This window comes from Vidua chalybeata, chromosome 10 (assembly GCF_026979565.1).
Source record: "Vidua chalybeata isolate OUT-0048 chromosome 10, bVidCha1 merged haplotype, whole genome shotgun sequence".
NCBI lineage: Eukaryota > Metazoa > Chordata > Aves > Passeriformes > Viduidae > Vidua > Vidua chalybeata.
In genome coordinates, this window is record NC_071539.1 from 559452 (window position 1) to 577949 (window position 18498).

At 49.7% G+C, this 18498-nt stretch overlaps 1 protein-coding gene across 15 annotated transcripts in view; it reads left to right on the forward strand.

Moving 5' to 3' along the window:
- Positions 1 to 17909, forward strand: part of MBNL1 (muscleblind like splicing regulator 1) — a 63529-nt gene extending 45620 nt beyond the window's left edge. The window contains exons 5-12 of one of the 15 annotated variants that reach the window (XM_053951586.1): positions 2294 to 2551; positions 3467 to 3520; positions 3877 to 4038; positions 4336 to 4489; positions 9965 to 10000; positions 10689 to 10783; positions 12595 to 12719; positions 13746 to 13795. In XM_053951586.1, the coding sequence (XP_053807561.1) occupies positions 2294 to 2551; positions 3467 to 3520; positions 3877 to 4038; positions 4336 to 4489; positions 9965 to 10000; positions 10689 to 10783; positions 12595 to 12719; position 13746 (885 nt within the window). In that variant the 3' untranslated portion in view covers positions 13747 to 13795. Of the gene's footprint in view, positions 1 to 2293; positions 2552 to 3466; positions 3521 to 3876; positions 4039 to 4335; positions 4490 to 6233; positions 6507 to 9964; positions 10001 to 10688; positions 10784 to 11395; positions 11590 to 12594; positions 12720 to 13745; positions 13821 to 14612 lie in introns of those variants that run through there. The other 14 variants (XM_053951588.1, XM_053951589.1, XM_053951590.1 and 11 more) reach the window with 14 other exon arrangements.
- Positions 17910 to 18498: the final 589 nt, after the last annotated feature.

Here is an 18498-nt window from a genome sequence, read left to right on the forward strand (position 1 = left end):
AATATTTGAGTGTACTTTATAGGCTACAGAAATGCAGAATGGATTTTGGAGATTCTATATGATCTGGCTATTGCCTCCCAGAGGAGCCAGCAGTGTCTTACCTGCTCTTCCCGGGAGCTGCAGCTGTGGCATTGCCATTTGTTATGGCGTGATCAGAGCTTTATAAGGCTCCACTCACTCTCCCTTGGAATGAACTGTCCTGGAGAAAAATAACCACAATGATGTTAGCATCTAATCTTGGAGTATGATTGGTTCTGCTTAGAATTTTAAATATTTATTTTCAAGAGTGATATACACTGGCAGAAATTAAGTCAGCACACGTTCTGGCATACAGACCCAGGCTGTTCCCAGGCTGAAAGCTCTCAGTAAGCACACCTGGGGTTTTCAGGGATGCAGGCAGACACCACTGCTGAGTCTCCTGAATTAATGTGAGTCTTGGTAAAGTGAGGTCGGTGACTGATACTAGCAGTGGGATTGCTTTCACCTGGATTTCATACTGACAGCATGCAGGTGTTGGGTGTCCAGTGCTTTCAGCCACTCCTGTAAGGAGTCTGCATCTCAGGATGGAAATGTCATGGCTTCAGGCTTTTCCACAGCTTTCCTCACACTCCTCCCCTGCAGGAAATAACTTAAACAAAGTTCTTCAGTGAACTAGAAAAGAAGCAAGAAGGACAGGGAAGTAAGAGAAAAAGGAATTGCCTAACACTTTATCAAAAACAGCTGTTTCTGTTGGAATGCTATTATTTTCTATTAGAAGTGTTCCAAAGTCAGGAATGACCACAGCCAAGCTGTTTCTTGCTTGGTTCTTACATACCATGTTTTGCCAGAAAGAAGCAACTTAGAAGTTCTTGGAGCTGGTCAGCTCTGGGTGATCAGGACTGTTGTGCTGGCTGGCATGTGTCGCTGCAGGGGACTGGACCAGGGAAGGGACCTGGCTGCAGGATTACCTGGCAGGCCAGTGGTTCTTTTGCAGCCCAGGAATTTGCCTGAGCTGTTTCTGGCGTGCTGCAGAATCTGTTCTGCGAGCCTTGAGCAAGAGGGCACGGGATGAGCAGGGGCGTGGAGGGGCTGGGCCTGGCTCACGTGGCTCAGGTGCCAGTGAACACCTGGAGTCTGTCACCACGTGAAAAAAGCCTGTGGACGTTCAGGAACGGCCCTGAACAAATGTTTTCACACCCAACCTGGTCCTGGTCCTACAGGGGGGTCAGTTCATAACCATGGAGGATTTGCAGGTGGCAGTGGCAGTGGCACAAGGATTAAACAGCAGCCAGAGGACTGGTGTAAAGAAAACCACCACCAAATCTGGGTTGTTGCGGCGATCAGAGCCAAGGTTCTTGAGGAAATACTTATGATCCAAGCTCACAGGCACCCACCTTGAACAGGAAGTTCCATCTACTAAAGGGTTTTATTTTTGTGCAGGCCCGGTTGCTTTTGTCCCTTTGTTTCCTGTGGCCTTTGGAAAACTGGAATGCAAAATGTGTTTTGTTGGCAGTTTGGGGAGAACTGACCACGACAGACGCCCACGTCAGTCTGTCAGACACAGGGGCTCGCACCTGTGCAGAGGGGGCCGGTGTTTGTCACACTGGTGCCACAGTCCGTGTCTGGGGGTCTGTGTGGGCTGGGGGCTGGCTGGAGCCCACGGGGACCCTGCAGGGGCTGTTGGCCAAGCAGCTGCAGTGTCTGAGCCCTCCAGCTCCATGTGGCTGCTGTGACAGCGAGAGCAGTGGCCGCTGCGGCTGTGGCCACTGCCATTCCCCACCTCCCCAGGGTGATGGCTGGGCAGCACAGGGGCTGTGCCACCACCGTGGGCTTGGGTTGCTGTCTCCTGCCAGGCACCTGGATTGTGGGGGCTCATGGACACAGTGCCCACCCGGTGGGGCTCCCTGGGGGTGGCCACTCACCGTCTACTCACCGTAATGAGCACATCGAGCGCAGCCAGGTCACAGCAGGGCATGGCCGAGCTCCTCGGGGTGTTTGGGTGGTGCCCGAGAGCAGCCACGGCACATTTCAGGAGACAGAAACAGCCCCCAGGCAGCTAAGTGGGAGCCAGAATGACACCTGCTGTGTGCTTGGCTCTGATCATGGGGTTTCATGCTCCTTGACATCAGAAGTGGCTCTGGAGAAGCCAGTCTCTGCTGCCAGGTTCCTGAGCCCTCCATCCCACTGCAGTGCACCGCCTGGGCCAGCACCTCGTGGTGCTCTCTCAGGCTTTCAGAAAGTTTGTCTCTGCTCCGAGCCCTGCCTGCAGCGCCCATCACCCAAAGTAAGTGGCTTTCTTTCCCTGGTGTCACAGGTATGTCGAGAGTACCAGCGTGGGAACTGCAACAGGGGAGAGAACGACTGCCGCTTCGCTCACCCTGCCGACAGCGCCATGATCGACACCAACGACAACACGGTCACCGTCTGCATGGATTACATCAAGGGGAGGTGCTCCCGGGAAAAGTGCAAATATTTTCACCCTCCTGCACACCTGCAAGCCAAGATCAAGGCTGCCCAGTACCAGGTTAACCAAGCTGCAGCTGCCCAAGCAGCAGCGACTGCAGCTGCCATGGTGAGTGTGGGAGCACTTCTGGACATAGACGTACATTGAGGAGAGGCAATGGTGGATGCGTGTTTGTCCTTGCTGAGGAGGGTGCGTGTGCTTGGGGACCCCGGTCACTACACGGTGCAATGAGCTTTCTCAGCATGTGGTGCCAGATCTGCTGTGAAGTAGTTCAGACCATTGAGGTGTGTGACTAATTTTGCCTGCTGATGTACGGAGTACCTGTGTGTACCTCTGTGCGTGCATACGTGTGTGCGTGTGTCTCCGTGTGGGCTACTTGTGTCTCTGGTTGGCTGTATGTCTGCGTGTGGGCAGATGTGTATCTGTCCAGCTGCACAGCTAGATCAATCCACGTTTAGTTCCTGTAAGTCCGTGTTTGTAGAGGCATAGTTCGAAGTGGATTGGCCGTGTTCCTGCTGTCCCCGTGCTGTGTCCCCGCGGGCTGGCGGTGGCTGTCCCGGCCCGTAGCGGTAGTGGCCAGACGTGGGCCCCTGAGGAGCCGGTGTGCCGGCGAGGCGAGGGCAGCACTGGGGGGCTGTGCTGGCAGAGGGTCCCGCCTGTGCCGAGCCCGTGGGTGTGGGAAGCAGAGCTCAGCGAGGGCGGCAGGGCCGGCGGGGCGAGGCGGTGGCCGCGGGTCCGGCGCGGGCGGGAGCCCGGTTGTGCGTGGCCGTGAGCCCCGCGGCCCTGCTGGGGCCGGGGGTGGCCCTGGGCACCCCCTGCTGCCCCGCCGCCCTGCCCGACGGGCCCGTGCATGCCTAGTCTTGTTACCGTTGTACACGGCATCCGGTGATTTGTTTTTATTTGTTTTTTCTCACCTCCCCAAATGCACTGCTGCCCCCATGACGCACCTCTGCTTGCTGTTTATGTTAATGCGCTTGACCCCACTGGCCATTGCCATCATGTGCTCGCTGCCTGCTAATTAAGACTCAGTCGGCTGTCAAATCACTGAAGCGACCCCTCGAGGCAACCTTTGACCTGGTACTATGACCTTTCACCTTTTAGCTTGGCATGTAGCTGTATCGTAGAGTCGAGTTTGGGGTTAATGTGTAGGAATGGAACATCCCGGTTTCCCTCCCCACGTCCCCGGCAAAGGGCGTGTGGGCGGCCGGGCCAGGCTGGGTGCCCTCCCTGCTGCCCCCGCGCCCTGCCGGCCCCTTCCCGTCCCCTCCCCTGCCCTCCTGTCCCCCGTCCCCTCCCGGGTGCCGGCGCAGGGGCGTTGGCATGGCTTGGTGGCGCGGAGGCGGCCGGGGCCGGCATGCGGCGTGCTCTGCATGCCCGGGCAGCGCTGGGGCCCGGGGACTGGGGTGTCACCACGGCCCTGCCATCCTCTCCAGACGGTGACTATTAACATGGCTTCTACGTGTGATCCTCATGGAGCTAGCAGTGCTGCTTCCCCGAGAGCCTCGCTCCTGGCCCAGCCCGAAGCTTTCCCGTGGCGTGGCACTGATGCCGGTGCCCATAGCGGCTGTCCCGCCGGTCCCTGTGCCGCTCTAGTGGTAGGCAATTAGTGCTCCTTGGAAAGCTGTTCCCTCGCCTTTTATTTGGTAGTTCAGTCTGCTATGCTGCTTGCTTGCTCATGGAGAAACATGGTGCTGCCTGGTTATTTTGCCTTCTACTGATTTTTCTTTTTCCTTTTTCTCTCTCCTTTTCTCCTCCCTTCTTCCCTCCCTCCCTCCCTCCCTTCCTCCCTCCCATCCTCCTCCACACCCCACCCACCCCCTTCCTTTTTTTTTTTTTTTTTTTTTTTTTCTTTTTGTTACTGGACTTTATTTTTATACCCCTCCACCATTCAGGGAATTCCTCAAGCTGTACTTCCCCCCTTACCAAAGAGGCCTGCGCTTGAAAAAACCAATGGTGCCACCGCAGTCTTTAACACTGGTATCTTCCAATACCAGCAAGCTCTTGCCAACATGCAGTTACAGCAGCATACAGCCTTTCTCCCACCAGGTAAGTGCATCACTGGCGCCTTTTCAGGGGAGGGAGCGGGGGCATTTCTGGGAAAAGCACACTAGGAGACAGCTGTTGGTTGCTGGTGCGAGCGCGGTGTGTGCTGGAGGCCGCTGGTGCCAGGCACAGGCAGCCCCTCCAGCCAGGGCACAGCAGTGCCCCGTGCCCGTGGGCACAGGAGGGGCTGCCTGGGCAACGCTGGCTTCTCTCGGCTCCTCGCAGAAGCTGGGTGGGTGTTTTCTGGTCTAACACAAAATCAGCATCATGCTCTGTCACCCCAAATCGGAATTTGGAATCTCCTCTCTCCTTCCTCTTTCCCTGGATTAACTGCTCTTCCTTCCACATCCCTCAGCTGTCGTGCTTGTTTCCCTGTAAGGCCCCTTGGCCTTGGCACTGGTGGCTCTGAGTCACACACACAAAGGGGTTTTTTAATGAGGTTTTAATGGGGTGCAGTGATCCCAGGCAGCACAGGCAGGCTCACAGGTGGAGAATCACAAACCTACACAAGAAGTCACGGTTTGGACCTCCACCACTGATGTCTCAGGGCTGGTCTTGGACTGAGTAAAGCCAAGTGCTTGTTCTCAGCCAAGAGTCCTGGTGTAATTGCTGAGGAGTTGATGCCTGTGCTATGGACCAAGCAGAAATCCTTCTGGAGGACTAGTGATGGGACATAAAGTTGGAGTATGTGCTTTGGTTCTGCCCATGGGACTCCATGAGAAATGATCTCCAGTGTGTCCTGGGAGCTTTAGTTACACAGCTGAGGTAGTTTGTTACACCTAAAGCAGCACCATCATTCCAGGAGGTGTGCAGAGCTGATGGATCTGTACACAAAAATGGGAAAGAGTCTTTGAGGACAGCCCTTCATAATGCAGACTGGGAAGGGGAAGAAATACAGCTAATCAGTCTCTACCCAAAAATTTAAAGGATTTTATCCTAAACATCTTTGACAAGTATGTTCCCAGGAGATCAGTGTAATGCCCCTTCACTGTTCTGTCTTGATCTGGCACGCAACCAACGTGTGCTTCAAATGGCACAAAAATCAGTTTATTGATCTAGTGCATTTTAATAATGCAAAAATGCATTGCAGCCCCTGTCAGTAAATGTTGCAAAGCTTGCTGGAGTCAATAGCAAGATGGGATGGGTAAGCTGCAGGTCAGATCCCTAGCCCACATATTAAAATCCATATAAAAATGCATATGCAGTCATAGACTCATGGAACCACTGAATAGTTTGGGTTGGGAAGGACATGGAAGACCACCTCATTGCAAAGCCCCTGCCATGGGGGGACACCTCCCAATAGACCAGATTGCTCAGAGCTCCATCTAGATAGACTCAGAGTCCTCCCTATGAATGTTAAACAGTTCACAGATCTCTTTTGGCACAGCATGACCAGTGGAGTCTGTAAACTGCAATTTTTCGGCTTCCATGAAAGCAGCCAGGGGCTGGATGGTTTCTGGAAATGCTGGAGCTGCCTTTGTACTTCCCTTCAAACCCAGGAGCTGGGCTTGTGGTCTGTGTGTGCCAGACCCCATTTGCACCTCATCATAGACTGGGGTCTTTCCCATTGGCTCTTGACACACCTTTCCTCCAGCAGATCTGCACTGAAACCTCCAGGACCTTGGCAGTCGTTCTTAAGGCTTCATTTGACCTTTCCTGACCACTGAAGTTTTAGTGTATGTTACACAAGAAAAGTAAGGGAGTTTTTAGCCTGAGCTATTATAAATTCTCTCTTTATATTTTTCAGATAGCTGCAGTTTGAGCTTCCCAGTAGTCCAGTACTTTCCAAAAAGTTTGAAAAGTGTCTTTGGCACCTTGCCCTTTCTAGTTTTTCCCACTCCAAATGAAGTGGGATCAGTTCCTGTTCGGGCACGGTCACCTGGAAACAGAGTTTCTCCATCTGTCCCTGCGAAGCCACGGAGAGCACAGAGCGTGGGTGCCCCCAGCTCCACGGGCACGGAGCAGGGCCAGGGCAGCTCACTGGGATCTGAATTAAAGTGACATTTTTCAGGTTCAAACACCCGAGGTGTAAGTGCTCGTTTGTGTTCCTAGTGGCTCCAGGCAGAGTGTGCAGGAGGGCTGGAGGGCAGGACACCTGCAGAACCTGCACAGGCTGGGGGTGGGTGTGCCCAGGGTTGGTCCCCTGCGGGCGATCTGGGCAGGACCCTCCCCTCTGCAGGGCACTTCACTCCTCATGTTCTCCCACTGATGATCCAGAAAACCTCAGAGAGCTCTTCTGAGTTGTGAGCATTGTTCCGGCTGGCTGTGTGCCAGGGATGTGAAGCACATCCAGGGAACATCCATGCCTGCGAGTGGACACTGCACTCCAGCACACCTCAAGTGATTAAATGTTCTTCAGACACTCATCTCACCTCTCTCAACTAAAGCTCCCTCTGTGCACAACTCCCCTCCCCTTGAGGTGTCCCCGAAACCCTGGCTGCTGGAAGCTGTCCCCAGACTGAGAGGGGAGTTAGGGGCGTTGCAAGAAAGAACCAGGAACATTGTGCTGGTGAGATAAGGGCAGTTAGTCTGCTGGGTCAGGAGGCAGACCTGCAAACCCTGGCATGCCTGGGTTTGGTCCCTGGGCCCTGGCTGCCAGGCGGGGACACCTCAGCAGACGTGGCTGACCCTCCTGCTGTGAATGTGCAGAGCTGCAGGTCCTCAGCCCTTCACCTGCTCCATGTCCTGCAGCGACTGGGAGCTGGCTGCAGTGCCCTGTGGGCAGCTGAGTGGCATCCTGCCGGTGCCAGGGACCTCCTGTGCCTCAGCTCCCTGTCTCCTCAGGCATGTGAGTGCAGCTCTTCTGCCCCAGGTGTGTCCCCAGGTGAGCAGAGTGGAAGGGGTCAGGCTGGCAGGGTGCTCCCAGGAGCTGGTGCAGCTGCAGGGAACAGGAACCAGCTGAACCCCAGAGCCAGTGAGGAAAGGCTGCAGCTACCTCTGCATCGTGTAACCCATTGTGTATTTGTTCAATTACTGCAGCTTCAGCACCAGAGACTCCCTTGTTCCTGGCTGGGACTCAGTGCCCAGAGGCTTTCCTAAAGCACTTTCCTCCCTGGGGCTGCTGGGCCCGTGCAAAACCACTGCTCTCCCCCAAAACACTGGGGAGGGAAAGGTCACACACCACTGCTCACCTCCACAGGAGCGCCCGTGCTGTCTGGAGTGTTGTTTTTAATTAGGATTTAGTACATTGGGTAGGAAAAATAGACTGAGGGGAATAATACAGGGGAGAAAAGAGAAAAAAAAATTAAATCGACAGTAAACCTAGAGTATTTATAGAAAAAGCTGTATTGTGGTGCAGAAATAATCTGGTTATGAAGTTATGGTCAGTTAAGTCAGAATATCCTCAAATTAAAATTCTGCCTTGTGCCAAACAGCCAGGGAACATTGAAAGTGCACATTCGTTACTCATGTGTTCTCATTAGTCAGTCAAAGCTTCTGAAGTCAAGCTGAATATTAAGATCATAGCAAAAATGATTTTTATTACTGGTAGGAGGGTCATAAAGCATAATATCTGTGTTTGGGTGTTATGCCACCCCCCAGCAAGCATTCTACTTTCTGCCTCACATTCATTTGCTTTAACTCCCTTTCAAAAACTGTGTGCACTGGTCATAATGTTAGTGATGATCATTCAGACTGAAATGTGGAGCTTTGAAGTGAGAAGCGTTGCAGGGATGTTTCAGAGTGGTGACAATACCCAGCTCACGTGTGGCAGGTGACTCACTTGTGCATGGAGTGATGGAGCACTGCAGGGTGCACAGTGCTGTGGGCAGGGCACTCCTGCAGAGCCACAGCTCAGCCAGGGCAGAGCCACAGCTCAGCTGCTGCTCTGAAACCCTGCTGACACCACTGAGCGCCCACAAGAGGGACCAAGAAAGCACTTCTGCTTACTGGTTGTACTTTTTACCCAAATTCTGCTCCGTTTTTTAATCTTGCAGGTGATCCCATTGGCTTCAGCCCTGATTTGTGCCAGGGGAGGTCGGGAGAGGGACCCTTCCTTTTTACCCTTTCTTTGCCAGTGTTCTCAGTCTCTTCCATGGCACAGAGGTGTAATTAGGAAACGTGATGATGCCCTTGCCTTTGTTGCCCTGCAGATACTGCAGTGACAGGGGATAACCTTGGCCCCAGCAGTAATTAAACGGGTCAGCTTCTTCCCTGCATAGTTAAATGCTGCTGAGGCATGGCTGGAGCCATTTCCTGTCCCCAGTACAGCCACGGGGTGTCACAGGGGCAGCACTGCCTGGCTGCCTCTGGCAGCCTGCTAGGATTTCCATTTTGACTGCAATCTCAGTCCCAGATATCAGAGTTTATTTCCGTTTCTGCTGTGTCACTCATCGTTAACAGTGTTAACAAATGTCACTTGTTAAATTAAAAAGTAGAATAATTTATTAAAAATGGATATTCTGGAAGATCTGTATATGTTTTTCATCTTGGAAGCAGAAATAGAAGGCTGTGAGATCAGTCTGGTGGAAGGCATTTTGCTGTGTAACATAAAGAGAATTGCCAACTTGGTGATACTTAAAAAATGATGCCAGAATGATCCTAAAAACACCTTCCTGCTCCTGGCTCTGGTTGCAGGGCAGAACTCCCCAGGTGTGTGGTCTGAAGGGAGTTGGGGCTGTGAGCCCAGGCACCAGCAGCTTACAATACATCCTGCAGTGCAGAACAGAAGGCTGAACAGGGGTTGTGAGGTGTCACCAGGAGCTGCACAGGGCACAGTGACCACTCAGCCACTGCTCTGGCCAGAGCGGGGCACAGGCAGGGTCACTGCCCCTTCTCTGGCAGCCCCAGGGCTCGGGGGTGCAGCCAAAGCCCTGCCTGCCTGGTCACTGGGCATTCCTGGGCATTCCTGGGCATTCCCTGGGCACTGGAGAGGAGAGGAGAGGAGAGGAGAGGAGAGGAGAGGAGAGGAGAGGAGAGGAGAGGAGAGGAGAGGAGAGGAGAGGAGAGGAGAGGAGAGGAGAGGAGAGGAGAGGAGAGGAGAGGAGAGGAGAGGAGAGGAGAGGAGAGGAGAGGAGAGGAGAGGAGAGGAGAGGAGAGGAGAGGCTCTGTCACCTCCCACTGTCCATCTGGACAGCTCCAACAAGGACAGCAGCGCCTGGTCCCTGGCCCCTGCACTGAGGACTGCAGGCACCAGGCAGGGTGAGTTTGAAGCATCTCTTGATCTGAGAAGAGCAGGGAAGGGTCCATGGCAAGGCTTGTGTCAAAAGGCAGAAGGGTTTCAGGAGCTGTGAGTTAGAGCTGAGGAAGGCCAGCAGGGTCCCAGCACAGCTCCATGCACTGCCCTGTCCCTGAGGCCTCATTCTGATGGATCACTGTGCTATTGTATGGTTTGATTGTGCTGACAGTTACATGCCACTGTGCCCGTAATAACAATTTTTCTTCTTTGTTCAATGAAATTTCTAATTACACGTGTGATGGGTTGTTTTAATTCTTTTCCCTTTCCAAATCCACCTTCCTGTTGCAATGCATGATGAGCAGGCTCAATATTGTGCATGACACCCGCTACAAGTGTTGGTAGGTGCCAGCTTTGTTTCTTGATTATCTTAAACCTGTGGTGCAGCTCACAGACCCTCAAAATCCACTGCTAGATTTAACGTACAGCCCTCGTGCCAGTCCATCTCCCCGAGCCTCCTGCACTAACACCTGTCAATTAAATGTGATTGTTTTATTTAATTGACATGGACACGTAGATGTTAATTTTGTACAGCAGTTTTTAATTGCACATTGTTCCTTGGTGGATTTTGACTGGACTATGAGTTCCAGTGTTTAGAAACTATCTCATGTTAACTAAAGACTGTATCTTACCATAGCCATGTAGCTGTATTCTGTCCTTCTACAAGATTAATTTCTGCTAGCAGTAAATATTTGGGTTGAATTTTTAAAAGACAAAAATTTGTAAATATAAGGGCATTGAAAAAACTCTCCTGTTGTTTTTCGTATTGAAACGGTTAAGCTTGTTTGTGTCGATTTTCTTGATTTGATGGTAACAAGCATTTTCCCCTTTTTTTTCTCTTTCATCTCCCTCCCCTCCCTCCTGGAATGTTGTCCTGCTTTGCACTGTGGTTGCATGTCACGCGCTGGCAATGGTGTCTCGGGCTTCTCGCTGTGGTAAACCATGCTCAATGACCCTCCCACGTGTCGCTCTGGTCCCATACTGCTACACTCTTCTGTATGTTTGCTTATTTGATTTTCCTTCCGAAAGTTCCCATGGTGCACGGTGCTACGCCAGCCACTGTGTCTGCAGCAACAACATCTGCCACAAGTGTTCCCTTCGCTGCAACAGCCACAGCCAACCAGGTTTGCTAATTTACAGCTTTGTTCCTTACAGACAACTCGAAATCGGTGCTTTAATGAGCATGGGGGTTTGGATCTGACCTCTTGTTGGCCTACACATTCTCTCAGAGAGCTGCAGCACAGCTTAATCAGCCCTTAGCTGCGCTCCAAAGGTGCTGCAGTTCCATTTCTGATGCTAAAAATAATTGACAATAGAGATTCTGACTCAGTCTTGACATTTATGGGCCATGCTGCTTATTTCTGCTCTCAGGGATGCAAAGAGCAAGGGATAATACACAAACCCATGATTTATTTCCATTTCTGTGGAGCCAACAGCTCCTTTCAGTGCAGAGCTCAGGGAAAGCCAGGGGAGTCTTTGTGCAGAGGGGTTGCAGGTTCTTACAGTCTGAGTTTAGCAGTCCAAACATGTTCTGACTCACCTCTTCCAAGTATAAAACAAAACCCTGTGAGCATGGGCCACACAGAAACTTCCTTGAAGCCTTTGCTGCAGCCTTGTGATTCTCCTTGGAATGGCCTACTGCTTTGAACAGAGCTCAGATAAGAAAATGCCCATTAGAGTCTGGGTTTATTCCTCAATAGCCACCCCAGTCATTGCCATGTTTGGATGTATTTCAGGAATATGAGAGTAATGCTGTACCACATAAGTGATTAGAAGTCCTCCCAGGAAAGCCAGAACCAATGCTCTAAAGATGAGTCCCTGGGCCAGAGGAGCGGCTGGAGCTGCACCGGAGCACAGGATGCTGTCAGAAAAGCAGATTTCTGTACAACACCTGGCTGAAAGTGCAACAATAAAAACGTTTTAAAGAGTTCTCCCGTTCCTCTTCTAAAAGCTAATTATTTTTTTGAGATTTGCTGGGCAGTTAGTTGCCCATGCCATGAAGCTGTCAGTTCTGGTCTGATATGCAGGTCTTGCTTCCACCTCAGTGGGATCACTTGTGTGCCCCTTAGAAAGGGAGCTCCAGGTTCTCCTCAGCGTTGTGCAGGTGTGCTCCTGTGCAGGTCAATGTCAGTGTTAAGGCAGGCTTACCTGACACACTCGGCTCCTGGCTCAGGACAGGTGGCTGCTCAGGACACCCAGAGCTGCAGAGTGAGCCCCAGGGCCTTTGGCTTCAACTTTTACCTGTTGAGCACTACCATTTGTGCTGCCCCAGCTGTACATCCCTCGTTAACCTGTGTGCTTCCTCATCTCTCAAAAATACAAGTCCCAAATGGCATCATTGCAGTGACACCTAGGTGTGCACATCCCGAGCTCCAAAGGGACCTGGATATTGCAGAATTCCAAAACCAGCCCAGGTTAGTCTGCTCAGCAGCTAGCACGTTCTTCTCTTGAGAAGTGTTTGCTGAATGAACAGCTCACTCAGGGCTTTAAACTTGGCCTAAGAATTTGTGTTTTGAAAAGCTAGTTCATAAGTGGGGCTACCTCTGCATGTGTGCCACCTCAGCAAGCAACCTCCTGTATGCCCAAAGTCTCTTAATATTGTAGTTTATTGCACCAGACAGTTACTTCCAGTGTGTCTCTGTATCCTGTGCATGTCCTGGGGGTTGTGAGAACAAGATAAGCCACAGAAAAAGTCATTATTTTTAAATCCTCTCTCTCTTAGTAACCATGCACTTCCCAGGGAGATCACAGGGAAAACCTTCTGCTGTAGAATCTGGTCATTTCATGCCTTTCCTGCCCAGAGCCTCATAACACACGTAGTGCAGTTCTGCAGCCAAACCTCCATATATACATATATACCCATATATGTATATACCATGTGAGCAATGCTGAAGGTATTTAATGCCACCCAATGCCGTGTGCCTGCATGCCAAAGGCTAAAGATGTGGCCCTTCATCTTCCCGGGCTGGTGTGGAAGGTCCTTGGTCTGTTCGACAGCACTGCCCCTGATGCTGCTCCAGCCGGGTGCCGCAGCCTGTCCTGCAGCAGCAGGAAAACATGGTATGAGAAGCTTCATTCTGCTCCAAGCCCATTTCTGTGCAGTTGGCAATGCTGTGATGTGTGAGCTGCCAGGGGAGGAGAGGGCACACGGGTGGAAAAACAGCAGCAGGACCTGCCAATGAGTTAGCTGAGAAGAAACCCCCCCGTTCTCTTTACTGGGCACAGTCACAGGCCGTCCTTGGTGCCCATCAGGAAAAAGGGTCTTTCCAAGTGCCGCAGCCATTTGGGATTGTGCAAATCCGTGGTGTGTCCCAGGCCCCAGCACAGTTCCCTGTGCCTGGGCACGTCTGCTCCCCTGGGCGCTGCGGGGTTGCGGTGCCACCGTGACCCACGGCCAGGGCGCGGTGTCACCTGTTAGTGGCACTGCTGGCACTTGGCTGCAGTGAAACCCTGGTTTGTTAAACGGGAAACTGAGCAGATGGGCACTCGAGGGGAGCCACGTGCTCAGTCCTGTTTGTGCAGCCAAGCACTCAGGGGGCTGTTCCCCTGCCTGGGGAGGCTTTGCTCGCCGGCTGCTCCGCGCGGTGCCGCAGCTGCTGCGGGGAGGACAGAGCTCTTCTGAGCCGGGGATTTTCACCAGCCGTGAAAGTCGAGCTCAGGGCATCGTAGGTTTGGCATCCAAAACCCAGGACAGCGACAGCAGCGAACACTTCACAAAATCACACTGAAACGAGGCCACTGTAGAATTCACCCTCTGAGACACTGAAAGCACAGAATTTTGTGTAGGCCAACAAAAAGGGCTATTTTCAATTACTGCACTGCATGACTTGTAGATGTTAACTTCTCCTGTTTCCTGAACAACCAGTAATACTTATTTGTATTTGTCCAGTAGTACTTAACCCAGTGTTGTCCAGTTATAAGTTGCTACTGTAGCACTTCAGTTGACTTTAACTTATAGTTACGATATAAAATCCACCAACTCACAGCTGATCCTCCCTTTTCCAAACTGATGTTCTGTAGCAAATGCTGTGCCTCTGGGTGGGCTCATTGCACCTGTCACTCACTGTTTACATTTCTTACCTGTAGATACCCATAATATCTGCCGAACATCTGACTAGCCACAAGTATGTTACACAGATGTAGACATTTGGTCATCAAACAGTAAGTTCCCAATGTGTTGTTGCTGTATTTTTTCTTACTCTTACGTGTGCAGTTTGTTGCTGTAAGGGACAGAATGGTTTTACCTGCTTTCTAAGGAAACCAGTAAGCTCTGGAAGCAGAGGCTCTGGCCCCCCTGAGGGGCCATTCCTCTCCAGGGGGAGATCCCACAGATACCAGTGGCCACATCATGTGTTACTTTGCACATGCCCACCCAGCTAAATCAGGGTTCACAGAGGTTTATGTTCAGTCTGTGGTGGCCTCAGCACTGACCTGAGCTGAGGGGCAGACCTGGGGGGAAGATGATTCCATCAGGTTCTCTTCAGAAAGAATGGCTTTTAAATCTCAACATTTGGAACCCCAGCATTTCCTGGGTTTGGAAACTCATAATTTTCCTGTTGTTGTGAGATTCCCCTTCCACAGCCATCTCATCCCAGGATGGCTCCTCCCTCATGTTACCTTCCTCTCTCCTATGCTCCATTTCTGCCGTGTTTTTATTGAATTCCTTGGCCATAATGGAATTATTTCTGAGGGTGAGGATTGACCCTTTGGCCACAGTGGGGTTGTAATCATGGCTGCTCCTGTCAGCTGAGCACAATCATCGTTAAACTGCCGGAGTGATGCAGGGAGGGTGGATGGCACGGGATGGGGTGGATGGAACGCCTCAAGTGGGATGGGGTGCTTCTGCTGCCAGGGTTCCTGCAGGGACACAGCCCCGTGTGTAAAGCTGGGGCTGGCATGTGCGACACCGAGTCCTGGCTGTGCCGAGAACACTTTGTGCTCTTCCCTCCCCAGATGGTATCCGAGGCGAAGAGGCCGGATGTGGGAGGGAAGAGGCCGAGCTCATTAGCCATAGTGTATGTAAATACTGTCCAGCAGCACTGGGAACCCCTCAGCAGTGACATCACACATTGCATGTTAACGAGACGAAGCGAGACCGTGGGACTCCACTGCACACTGTTGCCTATCTACTTTGTACATTGAAATTGATATTTGTGCTGAGGTGATCTTACTGTCCGGGCCTGCAGCATCGTCCGCCTTTCCCGCGCCGCCCGGGCGATGCTCCCGCCGCTGCTCCCGCAGCCTCGCACGTCGCCCGGAAAGACCGACGATGCTGTAACCAGAAACCTATTATGTATTGGTACGTCTGTAGACCAAGATATAATTTTTTAAAGTGAGTTTATTTCTTTCAAGGTTTACAAATAACAAAGGTGCACCTTGTATTTAAAATTGCCATTATAGACGAGAGCGTGCATGCACAGTAATTTTTGTTTAAGAGTAATATTTTTAATGTAATAGATTGTAAGAAATGAGAAGAGAGGAATCTGACAGAGATGAATGTGCCAAGCAAAACCACAACTGTGTATATTTTAAAGCACATCAATGGCTTTAAGTACCAAGTTGTTAAGGATTCTCATGAAGTGCCATAGACTGTACATCCATCAGAGTATTATTTCCGCAGTGTTATTTTCAGAACCACGTTTTCACCGACTTGATGAGTACTGATCAGTCAAAGGGCACCATTCTGTTTCAAACCAAAGCTGTCTCAGAAATGGCCAATTGCTCCTCACAGCCAGTGGGCAGCACCAGAGAGATGCTCCAGCTGTGCATAACCCTTATGGACAACATTTTGTGTAAACTCTCCCAAGGCGTTGTATGTCATATTTATGCATAGTTACTGTAAAAGGTGAGCTGCAAAGGGAAAAGCCATTTCTGAGACACAGTAACACATGTTTGAGGAACTTCTTTTGCTCTATTTATAGCCTCTGTCAGGAGTCACAAGGACTATAAATGCTTTGCAGAGATGGGTTTCACTTTAATTCATCAAGTCCCGCGTCCGCGGCGACTCTAAACAAAGACGCAGAAGCACTGACAGCAGATGCATGACAAACCAAAATAGGACAAATGAGACGTTAATTAGTGTAGAAATTGGGTGGGTTAATACTCGGGTGAGTTTTATATGTGATTTTTTTTTTGTTCAGATTAACTGCTTATAGCCTTAGAAAGCCTTTACAAAATAAAAACAAACAAATAGATGTGCATTCAAGTTCTAAGAATGGATTCATCCAAAGGAATTCCTTTTTGTGGTTTGGATGTTGCAGCCAGTAAAGGATATTTTTGCTCTGTTCAGCCAGGGGCTGCCTGGGGCCAGGCCCCAGGTGGGCAGGGAGGGAGAGGCGCGGGTTCGGTTGTAGAACTCGCCATACTCCGAGTTTACCGCGAGTTTTTATGCTTGAGAGAGATGCTTTATAGATAAGAATGATGTGTTGATTTTCCTGATTGTACTGTACATCTATTAAAGCCTTAGATTATTACATTACGGGTTAAAACCCATACCAATGTAATTTCAATCGTGTTAAGAAAGTATAGGTGACTTCACATGTTATTGTAGTGACTTACCATAGAGAATTTACTTATTTTTTTCTTGTTAAAAGTGTAGTTTTTATTTCTTACATTTATTAGCTCGTTTTCATTTTCTATTATCAGTTGATACCATTTCAGTTCATAGAATTTTGTTTTATTAGAGTTTACTGATGACTTTTTCAAAATACAAAAAAAAAAAAAAGTAGTTTTCTTCATAACATACTCAGTTTGGAATCTATATGTAGTGTCTTATGAGTATTCGTATTATTGTTAACTAAATGATTTCTATTTTACTGATCTAATACGACAATGTAAGAATGTCAGTCATTGTTAGTTCTTGTCTAGTTTTCATTCAAAGAACAAAGATCTTTTATATGGATATCTTATAATTATATAATCATTGCTAAGTAAGAAGTTAAGTTGTTGCTATGGCAACAATCCTGGCAGACAATTGAGTAATATTTTGATGATTTATTTTGTTTGTAATTAGTTATTATGAGAAAAAAAATCTAGTTCCTAGATATTAGAATAAAATTTATTTTCTACTGTATCCATTTCAAATGTTAAAATATTGTTTAAATATTTTTTGAAATCCCTGAATATCAGGCCTTGTTATAAATAAGCTGCATAATCAATAGATCAAGGGACTTTTTGTTGATAATCCAAATACTCAAAGTTTACGTAACAAGAATTCTAGTGTGTGTGTGCAAACTCTTGAGGGTTGATTATGCTGCAGTTGGGACGTCGAGAGCGAAGGTTGACTTTTTGCACTTCTGTATATAGTCAAAAAAGAGAGAAACCTGTATAATAGTAAGATCTTATTTTGAATAAAAATGTCTATAATTACAAGGAGTTTTGTTAAGGCTAAATAAAATGACAGGCTGAACAAAATTGCTTGCAAAAGTGGCACAGAGTTAGCACTCCATCCCCCTTCCAAAAAGTTGCTTTGCTTTATGTGGACAGCTTGTAGTTTGCCAGGATTTTTTCAGCTGGAAAGATCTGCCATCCTTCCGAGATCTCATGACTGACAGAAGCTCCACTGGGTCAAATCTGCCTGAAAATCATTAAGAAACAAAAAAAAGGGAAAAAAAAAAAAAAAGGCAAAAAAAAAAAAGCAGGTACTTCAGCCCATCCAGGGAATCATGGCTCAGATATTCCGTACATTATTCAAAATCTACTGCATGTTTAAAGTATCAAAATATATTAAAGATATATGCTATTCAAACCAGTTTCTGACAATTTCAGTGGTTTCTTGTTCACAAAAAAAGATTCTTCAAACCAAATACTGACATTCACAGAGTTCAACCACGGACAGGCAAACGGAACAGCACCCGTAGCTGTAGGGTAGGGGATTCTTTTCTCGCTGTAGTGGTCCTGTTCTTTTAGCAGGTGAAAACAACCTGGGGGATCTTCCCTTGTCACGAAAGCGTTGCAGGAACCCGGTCATCCTGTGTGTGCCAAGGCTGGGAGCAGGCGTGGGGCTGGGAGCTCACACCAATCAGTAATTAATTAATTAACAATGCCCCGGGCCATCTGCTGGAAGGACGGGCGTGCTTGGGTTTGCTCTTACGTAACCACAGACTTACTTTGCTTGTAGTTGCTCCAGTTACGTACTCTGTCCTGGGCTGCAATTTGGGTTTATGCTTATTTTATTATTACTGCTATAGTTGACCTTGCTGTATGGAAAAAATAAAGTGAAATTGCCCTAATAAAAGTTCTCTTTCTTAATTATCTTTCCCTCTACCAGGTTAAAAGTGGCTCCACTGCGTTACGTAGGCTTGAACATGTCTGAGCACTGGTGGGACTGCCCACAATTTATTTATTTGGTACTGGGGCTTTTCTGCACCAGCACGTTCCATCCACAGGATGTGTATTAAAATACCACCTGTTGAGGACATTCCTGTTACATCCTGGGGTAAATACAAAGCACCAGGCTCTCCGGATCAGCCCCCGCTGTCGTTACCCTCCTGTGGCAACACCTCCGAGGTTCAGGGACACACTGGGACCCCCAGGCCCTCCCTGCAGGGAATGGGGGCACAGGGAGCTGGATCCTCAGGGAACTGGAGAACAGGGAGCTGGCAGTGCTGGGAATTCAGAGTGAAGGGAGTGAGGGGAACATGGGGGAGCAGAAACCTGGAGGTGCAGGGAAAGGGGGAACAGGGAATGGGGGCACAGGGAAGAAAGGGAACTGGGAAGGGAGGTGAGGGAATGGGGGCAGCAGGGAGTGGGGTGCAGCCAGGCAGCGGCTGACATTAGAGGGAGCTCTGTTGCCACGTGTTGCAGTTCCTCCGTCGGTTTCCCACAAATCACTGATAAT